The following is an 11,876-nucleotide window of genomic DNA, read 5'->3' as shown; positions in this document are numbered from 1 at the left end:
GGCAAGAAAACAACTGAGCAGCGTCCGAGTCGTCCTGGTCCATCGGAGAGGACAAAAAGGGCTGTCAAGAGGAGCATTGAAATGGATCCCAGATTAACGACTGCAGAAGTGGCCAAAGTTAGTGGGATGAGCCCGAAATCTGTTCAACGGATTCTCCACGAATTGGGTTATCGTTGCAGAGCAGCTGGACGGAAGCTCTTATTAAGACCTGCTAACATAGTCAGACAAAATAAGTGGACAAGTGATATGATGACCAAGCCTCTGGACTTTTGGAAGACCGTATTGTTCTCAGACGAATCAAGATTCGCTCAATTTTCGAACAGTGGAAGGATATGGGTCTGGAGAATAACCAATGTAATTCGAGATTTGCTAAAAAAAAAGAATACATAAAAAATCATTATTATTATGGGGAAAAGTTCAACATTGTCTCTTGTTACATTGCGTTCCATAAGGATTTATGTTAATTTAAGCAATCTTAGTGTCATCAATAGCAAGTTGTGTGTAATTGGCATGTCATAGCTCTGAAGTTTCTCAAAGTTATGTTAAAAAGCAGGTAAAAAATACTGCATGTTCATTATAAATTCCATTAAGAATCTGTTAATGATTAATTACTTGAACTATGAAAGTTCTGTATTTTAAATTTTTTCTTCAAATTTCGCGTTTTTATCAAATTACTGCACTTTGATTATTTCACATGATCAAAACATTGAAAGTAATCTACTCAGAGATTACACAGATTTTTGTATATCCGAATCAACCTAATGAATTAAGCAGAAGTTACGCAGATTTTCTCTATACCTCAATATGTCCAATGGGTTAGAAATAAACAATGTAGGTTCATTTACATCTGTATTCATCATGTGAAATGGGCAAGAAATTGCGCACATTCACATAACCTGTTTCATTTTAATGAGTTTAACAGAAATTGCCTGGTTCAATTACACGTGTATCTTTCTAATTACTTAGCCAGAAGTTGCGTAAATTTGCCTGTACCGCTCAAATGAGGTAAAGAAGAAATTACGCAGCTTTTTCTGAAAATTTATCGTATAAGTAGTTCAGCAGATATTACGGAGATTTACCTACACGTGTGTGTCTGATGAATTCAGTATCAAATATTCAGATTGCATTGTACAATCGTTTCATTTTAATATTTCAAACAGAAATTCTGTAAATTCTTCTATCATATCAGTCCAACGAATTAGGCAAAATATATGTGTACTATTTCAACAGGAATTGCACAGGTTTGTGTACAGAACCAATACCTGAATATATGTCCTATAAAATAGGCAGAATTATGCACATTATCCATAACTGTTTAAGTAGTAAGGCCGAAATTACACACATGCACCGCAATGATATGTTTCTAGTGATTGAATTAGAAATCTCAGACTCGCCTACAACCCGCATCTGTTTAATCTGTTAAAAATTACACACGATTTGCTTATCTGTACCTTTATCTAATAAGTGGAACAAATGTATACAGGTTTTGTTACACCGTATAATGAATTAGTCTTAAATTACATAGAGATTAGACTTTTGGAGATAATTCACTTTAAATATTATTTTGTTTTATTTTTGAGCAAACGTTGCCAAAAGTTATTTTTTTATTTCATCAGTTTTGCATTTTTCTATTATTATCCTTTTTTTTTTTAATTACGCATTATCGCATACACGATGCCTGCCTGAAATTACACACAGCTTTCTCTGCACCAACATCTGTCTAGGGAATTAGGGAGAAACTATACAAATTTGCCCACATCTCTATCTTTCTCATTTGTTGAACAGAAATCATGCAGATTACCTATAAATTTGATTTCGTCTGATGAGTTAGGCATAAATTACAGATATTTTTCTGTACCCAAAAGCCATGTATGCTTATATTTTTACAAGTTAAGTTTACTAATGCATGTTTATTTGTCTAACAAGTTCAGTTGAAATTCAACGTAATTTTCTAATAAGTGCAACAGAAAATACACAGATTCTCCTACGCAGTTTAAATATTCTAAAAAGAAATTGCTTTTGAGGCTCTTATACACCCGTATCCGTATATTGATTATTGAAGCTGTAGAATGTGCAGATGATTACATTGTAAATCAGACATGTTTTGTCTCAGAGTTAACTATAACATTCACATATCAGCTGAACACTCAAAAATAAATAGTCAGAAAACGTGTCATAGAAAAGATCAGAGTTTTTCGACTGTACAGTGTAGTAGGAGCCGTTAGATTATGTCACACAGCTTGGTCGATGCTTAGACGACTTGCGAATATTGGATTTAGCGAATCATTGGACTTACTTGGTTCATCAAATATTCTTAAACATTTTACATGATGTACAACGCCTCATTTAACGTAAACTGTGATTAAAAATTTCGTTCTCAAAGATTTTGTTGGCGCTTCTCTACTTTAATCAGTGTTATAAAATGCATATTCTGGTTGGATGTAGGAAGAAATTCGAATGCAATTCGTGTGGTGTTCATATTTGTTTTTTGTATTTTTATATAACGTAAAAAAAAGAAATTACGTGTAAAGAAAAAATAGATATCTGAAAGTATAGCGCTCTTTAATCACTTGATAGCATCGTATTTATAATTAAGTAAATTTTTTTTAGAACTTTAATCAAACTTTATGTTTTCAATCATGCTTTCTTTAATGAAGTGTCACCCGTTGTTGTTCTTATTTTAAAATGTTATTATCAAGAAATGGAAAGGTAACTACTGCAGATAACGTAGAGTGAGTAGTTCTTGTAGGTTTGTTCATTGTTGTATTTGCTAATTAATAAATTATCTAATTTATGAAGTTCTTTTACATACAGTAATTCGTTGTGTGTGTACAAATAACTGTTCTATACAAACTATAGATGTCTTATGACCTCCTTATTAATAAAGTATAAATGAATTCAATACTTCTGTTTAAGTTTCGTTTTAATCTAGTACATTATACAGATTTATTTGTCTCATAAGCATCTTAGTTTAACGGACAATTTACTATTAGTGTTTTATGTTCTAACAAAGAAAAAATCCATGTTCTTTCTCTGTTTTCGTTTGTTTGCTTATCCTATAATCACCTAAACATAATACGTATGTTATGTATTAATTAATCTTATCTTGTATAACCAACTGGTTAGAAGTATATGATGTAAGAAATAAATACATAATAAACCGAAAACTTTATAATGATTAGAATGCACTGCATTTTTGGAACCGTTCCTTGTCATGATATTTTTACCCACAATCTCAATAACATTTCGCAATCCCAATAATATCTCACGAGATACTAATTCCAAATTATTTTACACATATAATCACCAAATTTTAATTGTGTTAAATACACGAAGACTATCTAGAGCAACTACTTTATCAAGTTCTTAATTTTGGAGAAATAAGTTTTATTTGGGTTCTACAAGGGTCAATGATTTACTACGATAGCAATCCCCCTACTGTTTGTTAGGACGCTGTGTGCCGACTGTTGTTCCTTAAGATTAAGATAGTGAAATCTTATATGTTGATCTTTCTGTACAATATTCTTTAAAACTTCAAATATTGTAAACGTTATTATCGATCATGGATCGTAGGATATAAATAGTCTACACAGTATTACGTATTAGTATATTGCGTAGGTCATTATAAAATTTAATTATGTTCAACTAACGGAGGAGTTAAGGATAGTGTGTAAGTGAGTTATTAGTTGTTGGCATCAAAACTGCTTTGCCTACTGGCACAGCTAAGTAGTGTAATAATTTGAATATTGACTGTTTCTAAATAGTACTTCTAGTATCATGGATTATTCGAATTACCTTGAGGAACACGACCACCTACTACCAATGTTGGATCTTAGATTTTGACGAGGGGAGGTAAATTTTTAGGAAGCTTAAAAGTGAAAGATTACATTCACAAATAAAAATTAAAGTGATCTAGATTGGCCAAGGAGCATCTAGCCTGTACATGCATATAGGAAGTCAGGGGTAGTGTTAGACCATTGGGATTCCCTAGCATCAATATGTTTGGACTCTCTCACTGAAAAAATACTAGTTGCAATATTTCTATGAACTAAAAAGCTCCAACACGTACTAATACACTTGTTAAAAAGTCACACTAACACCACTGCAACAATCAGCATGCTAATACCGCACATATGCCTGACTGAAAAATGCCTTGCTGATGCAGTACTTAGACGTCAATCCGTTACTGAGTGGTGTGTTTTGGTCGCTTTCATTGAAGACACTTTTTTCAATGAATAAGATACTAAAACAAGCAAAAAGTCAAAGTTTTGTTGGAAAAAGATATCCCCGTGAGTCAGGTGACCCTTCAGCTGCTTGGATCCAGTAGAAGCGTCATCGGAACTTAAGTCTTTTGTAGACCTGGGAGAGTCGGTGCATATTTTACCGCTTCCTCCCTTCTTGACTTGTTTGAGACTTGTAGTCTTTTTAATTTATTTTCTGTTTATCCTGTATTTTTCAGAGCCATGTCCATGAATGTTAACCTATGACCGGTGTAGGTAAAGCTCTGGAATGGGGTGACATTCAATTTTATTTGGTTTCAGATATTTTGTTAATTGATTGTGTTGTATTTGGGCTCAAGAATAAGTGTGGGATAGCAGGTATTAGATATTGTTTAGGTACTTCTATTAAAAGTGTGAAGCCGTCAGTATTGTTTTGGGGATTTATGTGCTGTTGTATGAATTCTAAGAATGTATTTTTAATTGCAGTAACGATGGGATTTGTGTCGGTTTCAAGTATGTTTGTTGGTTAACTTTCTGTGATTTGATTTTTCTTTTTGTTGTGCATTTGAACTGTTAGGTTGTTTCTGGTTTTGTTGAAATTTGCGTTTCTTGATTTAGTGATTGTGATGTGCTGTCTCTGCGTAAGTGTATGTTGTAGTCTGTAAGGGTGTATTTTGTGTTACTGGTGTAAATAATAGTGGTCATTTTTCTGTTAGTGTGTGTTTTCGGATTGTGTGTGTCTGTTTCACATTGCCTTGACTTGCTATGTATATTGTATATTCTAGTTTTGATGTCCTTATTTAAATGAGTCGTTTAATCACGAGCATACTAAGAAATATCTCTATGAAACAAATTATGTCCGTATCTTTGAAAAAACAGTCCAATATATTCTATCTTGCTCTTTTTTTTTTGCGCATCTCTTCTTTAACATACTAACGTTGCTACTCAGATCACGAACATTTAATACGTTTCCTATTGGACAATTTGATCACTGAAGTAATCATAGTGAGTGTTATTTTATAAGGAGTGTTATACTAATTTCAGTATCAGAAAGATCCAGACGAACATTAACGTTGCCGTTTTGTATATTGCAGGTGGAAATGTTCAAGATATTTTGCTTTTTTTTTATAACAGTTAATTATCCGGATCTGATGAGGGAGGAGGTCGATGAACCCTTAGAACCCATTAAATCCGCCACCGTATCGCTATTATTGAACTTCTGACGTTCAAACACAAAAATTCAGTTCCGTATTAAGTGTTATTCCATATGAATTTTCCTCGTCACAACGTAATTAAAGCACTTTGAATAATTCGTCACGTATCGTCATTGTTTCAACTCTAATCACATTAAATCTGATTAAGGAAAGTGTCCTGTCTATGTCGTCGTCAGTTTTTATCTAAAAAAAGAATGAATGTAGATTATATGGTTTACCTAAAGTTACTTACATCAGTTTCAGAAGTTAAGTGTGGAAAGAACTTATTGCTCGTTTCAGTTTTACTGTAAAATTTATATGTAGTAACAGTTATTTAATATTTTACCAGAACGCTTAATTACAAGGAAAAATACGTGAAAGTTCCACAAGGACATTGCTGGGTTGAAGGCGATCACCACTCACACAGTATGGATAGTAACTATTTCGGGCCCGTAAGTCTGGAACTGTATATTATATTTACTCTTCCTTTAAAATTCGTTGTTTAAGCATCATGGCGTTAATGGTTTAGGGTTTTTATTGTGCTTGTTATTAACTAAAAAGAATATTGAGTTTTTTAAATAAAGTTTCATGTGATAAGCCTGATAACGGCATATTGCACACAGTTACTTCATGGGTTTTATTTTTGTTTGGCTTAACCACTTACGGTAAATTAATAAAATTATGTTTTGAGATGGTTAGTCATTGTTTGAGCTATGGTTAAATCTTTTTTTTTCAGGTATTTGTTCATCAAGTAAATAATATACAGTTATGTTGAACTAAATGATTTATACGGAAACTAATATATTAAGTTCTAAAGGAAGGTATTATATCGTTAATATTTCACTTCAAACTTAAAAATTATATTTTCATCAGTTATTCTCGCTCTGAAATGCTGAAACCGTAAGTGTGAAAAGTAAGCCTTTTGTTATTGAATCACGTGGTCCATCATTTGATCAATAAAACCGTTTCATTATGTATCGTAATTGTGACTCACGAGTTATTTCGATATTCAGTTGTTGAAATAATAATAAATGTTCTTCTAAAGCCTTAAATATCTAAATCCTATTACTATGTATTATTGTAGGGGCTAGCGTGCCAGGCTGTGAAGTTGAAGTTCCGTGGTTCGCGTCTTGTTAACACCAAAAAACAAAATCACTATCCCGACTTTTGATACGTGGGTGCGTTATAAAAGTGACAATCAAATCTCATTATCCGGTCTGACAAGAAAGCTTTGTTTGTTTTCTTGTTAAGCATAAAGCTACACAATGGACTGTCCATACTGTGCCCGCCACGGGTATCTGTTTTGAGCGTTATAAGCCATCAGACTTAAAGCTATCGCAGAGAGCCCTCTTGTAGCTTTGTGTGAAATCCATCAAAACAAACAAATGATATTGCGAGTTTAAACAGATTCCCAGTATAATTCCTTTACTTCAGAGTTTAAACTTTGCAAAATATATGTTATACGTATTATAATGATTAAAGTTACTGTTTTAACTCCATCATTGTGAACCTTTCGTCGAACTATTAAAATCATTGTTTGTTATATTTTAGTTATTTTTAGTTAAAAATAGTTTGAAGTTTGCGCGAAACTACTCGAGGGCTATCTGCGCTAGCCGTTCCAAATTTAGCATTAATAGACTAGAAGGAAGGCAGTTAGTCAACACCATCCGCCGACAACTCTTGAGATACTCTTTGTCAACGAATAGTGGGATTGACCGTCACATTCTACAGGCCATGCCATGCCTATTAGAAATATTTGAATACTTTTAAGCATTAACATTTTTAAATGTCCCGCTGGTGTTGACAACATTTTTAGATAATGTTTTCTCACAGGTTTCTATAGGTCTCGTGACAGCAATTGCAACACATGTTGTATGGCCGCCAACCAGGTGTCGCCGGTTGGAGCCCAATCTCCCAACGAAAAGAAAACCAGTTAACGTGGGGTTTCCAGTCTTTAGCTGGTTAGAAGAACAAGATCAGGATTTAGAGGAATATATAGATTAATAAAAATACTAAACTAGAAGCCGAAGAATTCAATAATTCTCAGGACTGGTTAATTGTATAGTGTACAGTGTATAGTGTCTTTGTCTTGGTTTAGGCCTTTTTTTTTCTTCTAACGCTCGTAAATTACAAGCGTGGTAGAGCAATATCGTATAGAAACGTAAAGCTATAACCGGTAATAATAAACTTGAAATGCTTTTAAAGCTGAATATGCTTTCAAAAACAAAAGGGGTTGAGTCTCATTTGGAAATTAATAGACGTTTACTTGCAATCGTTTGTTTTCCACTCCACCTAAATATCATTATACGTAATACGTAAATTCCAGAACGTATTTCGTACTGCCTTGTCTATTTACCCTATAAAAGAAGCACAGGACTTCATGAAAGCACGTGAGGCAATTTTTAAATACCAGGGTTTGCTAGAAGCAACCATTGGAACCTAGATTTCAATGTAAGCTGATGAAAGAAATCAACGCTTCATCGAGGAATCTAAATTTCAGATTGAGTCAACGAAAAATCAACGCTTCATAAAGGAATCTTGATTTCATTTCTAGCTGACGAAAAAGATAATCGCTTCATAATCATTATTCTTTGAACCTCGAATTACATGAAGAGTTGGGATAGGCTCTGAAAGAGTATACAGAAAGTGTTATAGTGAATTTTAAGACAGGATTTAGAAGAACGTAAAGTGAATGAGTAATTAATGGAAGTGTCCGCATGAACATGAATTCCAGGGTTCAGCAGAAGCCAGGAAAAAGCCAAATCTTGATGTAATGATCCAAATGAATATATATAGTATTTCTTTGAAGAATCGGTAGTGCTGTTAAAGTACAGCGTTATCTGAAAGCCACAAATTAAAAATTGTCTAAGTATGCGAATAGTCATTTAGTCGATTTGTAGAGAGAATATATTAAAGGGTTTAATTTATCTTTGTCTAAAACCATTCTGGTGTATACAGGTTTCCGAGGTATATTATCACACGTCCGTACACTAACCCACCCCCACCAAATATATATATATAGATCAATAGCGTTTTAACATTATTTGTCCGTATAATAATATTTCAATATATGTCTTACAGATATTAATGTTCAGTTAAAGATGAAGATTTAATAGGAAGTGGTATTAATGCTTATCTGTCAATCACCGTTATCGCAAGATATTTAGCAGTGAGAGTACACAATATATAAGCAGACCACCAAATCCGTACATATTAAGACGTTACTATGCAAGATATTTAGGAACCTAAGTAGTCACTTTATCAGTTATTTAGGACCAAAGAGTTTGGGACCGAAAGCACTTTACTATTTACTCGATGTATTTCGTACTTAGTCCATGTAAAATAAAAGTGCGTGGAACTCCTCCGTTTTACACCGTCAAAAACCTTCACCAGTATATTAAACTTTGTTTAAAATGTTTGAACTCTTCTTTAAGTAAATTTAATTTTCCAAACCATTATATGTCTTGTTCACAAAGGTTCAAAATATATTTAAGCTCTTATTAAGGCTTCAGGATTTAGTAACTGATCAACAGGCATGTTTGTACAACAATGCAAGGTTAAAACAAACCAATTCTGTGAACGTACATGTGTAGGATTTGAAGTACATGTAGAAAGCAAAAGAAAACACATCATACTTCTACTTTTCACTGTGTACTCTGATCTTAATTTTTTAAATATTAAGAAGGCTGCCAATCAGTGAAACCACAGGAATTTTGCTTTTTGCTTCTTTTTTTTTGGTGGGGGGAGAGATGGAGAACTAATATCTTCAACCTTATGACTGTTACAGAAGGGAAGAACTCTTTTTAACATTTTCAACCGCGGCTTTTAGCTGATGCACAGTGGAATCATATCCACTATCAATCAACAATCCATTGGTTTTAACAACATCAACATCGTCTTCTGTTCTTACAATGTGGCTTTCTTTATTATTTCATCTACAATATATCTTTTACAGTACACCAAACTTTGTGCTTTTCTCTTGTACCTTTTTTTTTTGCACTCCCTTATAAATGAGGATGGAAACAATAACCAAGGGACAGAAAATTATTCTGTCCAATTAAAATCTTTTGATTTTGACCTAATCTAGTTCAAGGTAAACTTTAAAAAAAAATGCTACTTCAGCAAGAACAATCCTGGATAGTACATGTAATAGTACCAGCTTTTTTTTTCTTTTTCTTTTGGTCTGCCGGGAAATTCACAAAATATGTCACTGACATCATAATATTTATTGACTTAAGTTAGTTTTTACCATTGTCACAGATATATCCTTTGTTAAGCTACTAAAAATCTCTTCTACATTAGAAGATAATGTTATTAACTTCGCATCCAGTTTCAGGTAGAATAGTGCTATATTTTTTATATACCAGTCAGTATTTGACTGTTATCATGTTTCTCATATTCACTATCACTAAGTAACCCTAATGCTGCATTTTATGTTTCTTCAAAGACTTTGTGTTGTACATGGTATTATTTTCACACTAACGTTGACACAAGTATGCTTTAATTAAACCAATAAAATCAGTTTTGAGGTCAGTTGAGTAGAAGAGGCATGAATTTTTTTGAAATATGCGCAGCAAAGAAACAGCCCGATAACGAAACCTTTTAGGAGTTTCACTTGTTCTATATACTTTCTTCTGAAGGGAATAATATATTTTTTTTCTATATTACCTATGATACTTTGTCATTTATATAGGAAAGGCGTTGCAATTTCTAAGTTTTTGTTCACAATGTTTAATTCCATATAAAAACCTACTATTTTGCAGATGCCTAAGTAATTTGCTGTGATTAACGTAATGTTTAAATGAAGAACACTAGCAGCTGCAGTTTCCACATTTGTATATATCTGAAATTTGAAATATACATTAGATCTTCTCTAAAATATGTTGTAGCTGGTTAACATCAATAATAAATACCAAATAAAATGAAAAAAGTGATAATAATGTATCAACTCACCAATTTCCCCAAAATCTTTTATAAATATAACAAGGGATAAATTCTGTAATCAGCAGAAATTTACTTACATCCTTGTTAATCACATCAGAAGAACGCATAGAGTTTGAAACTTTGCTTCTCTTTATTGTTAAATATATACAGCATTTTGTGAATTTTTCAAGTCCTCCATTAGGACAGCGGTAAGTCTACGGATTCAGAATGCTAAAATCGGGGGTTCGATTCCCCTCCGTTGACACAGCAGAGAGCCCGTTGTGGCTTTGCTATAAAACACGCAGATACCTTTTTCAATTCGTTCGTCATGGAATTGAAACATGTAAACGTTAAAGTAGGCCTAGCTGGACTGAACTTGGAACTGCTTATTTTCAATCCTAACTAATGAGGTTACTTCAAAGGACCCCCCCCCCCTCCCAGTGGCACAGCGCTATGTCTGCTGACTTACAATGCTAGAAACCGGGTTTCGATACCCGTGGTGGGCAGAGCATAAACAGCCCATTGTGTAGCTTTGTGCTTAATTTCAAACAAAAAAATACTTCAAAGGTTAAAAATTAAAGCAATATTATAAGGGTTAAGCTATAAACACACACACCATCAATAACACTAGAAAAATTAGTATTTTTTATACCTATACTCGTGTTCAAATGCTTTTTTTTGCTTTAGAAATTTATACTAAAAAGATTTTGAATTAATTGCGTATACATGTTTTAACAGAGTTTATGTGCTTGGGTCAGCTGTCTATAATGTGTATACTTTTTACCAAATCCAGGTGAGGGTTATAGTCGTTTTACAGGGTGTCGCAAAATTTCACCAGTGCTCAGTGCCATTATCTAAACAATCTGCAAAGAAAAAAACAAAAAAAACTATTTTTCGGTGTTACAGTGAAAATCAACTATTGGGACGCCTCGTAATTTTAATGGGAAATGGAAGGCGTTTCGTTACGGGTTATTTAACCTTCTAAAAGAAACTGAAATGTTATATAATCTCCATTTCGCCTAATAAAAATACTTGTATTAACAGGTAAGATTCAGGAGTGTTTTTTGTTACTTTATGTTTAAATATTTTAAGTCGTTTCAGTGAATACTTGAAACTTATCAAAAAGGCAACATTATACTCAAGTTTCATTTTTATATGCGTCCTAGTGCCCGAAGGCATTTTTCATACGTTTAGCACTACATTATTTTTACAATCGTAATATTTAGTTGCTTGAATTATTTTGATTTTTAAACATTCAGTATTTTCACTGTATAGCTTAAAATATATATGGATACGATAATTTTGCAGGAAATTTTGTCTTTTCAAGTTGTTTCATTTGTAATAGTAAGTCAGCATTTATTCTGGTATGTTTAAAATTTTATTCGTTTCTTTAAAAAAGTAAATCTTTTAAAAAATCCAATATTTGTCCATTTAGAACTAACTCCCTTATTTACCTGCAAAGCGACATCTTTTGTTACAGATTAATAGTCGTGTCTTTTCGTTTTCTTTAAATGCGTCTCTGAAACAATTATGATTTTTT

At 33.0% G+C, this 11,876-nt stretch overlaps 1 protein-coding gene across 2 annotated transcripts in view; it reads left to right on the top strand.

Moving 5' to 3' along the window:
• LOC106471696 (mitochondrial inner membrane protease subunit 2-like) overlaps nucleotides 1–10,316 on the top strand; it is a 42,517-nt gene extending 32,201 nt beyond the window's left edge. For both annotated transcript variants that reach the window (XM_013932350.2, XM_022400245.1), the window contains exons 5-6: nucleotides 5,763–5,865; nucleotides 7,247–10,316. In XM_013932350.2, coding sequence (XP_013787804.1) covers nucleotides 5,763–5,865; nucleotides 7,247–7,417 — 274 coding nt within the window. In that variant the 3' untranslated portion in view covers nucleotides 7,418–10,316. The remainder of the gene's footprint in view (nucleotides 1–5,762; nucleotides 5,866–7,246) is intronic.
• Nucleotides 10,317–11,876: the final 1,560 nt, after the last annotated feature.

This window comes from Limulus polyphemus, unplaced genomic scaffold (assembly GCF_000517525.1).
Source record: "Limulus polyphemus unplaced genomic scaffold, Limulus_polyphemus-2.1.2 Scaffold4, whole genome shotgun sequence".
Lineage (NCBI taxonomy): Eukaryota > Metazoa > Arthropoda > Merostomata > Xiphosura > Limulidae > Limulus > Limulus polyphemus.
This window is presented reverse-complemented; position numbering and strand designations above follow the sequence as displayed.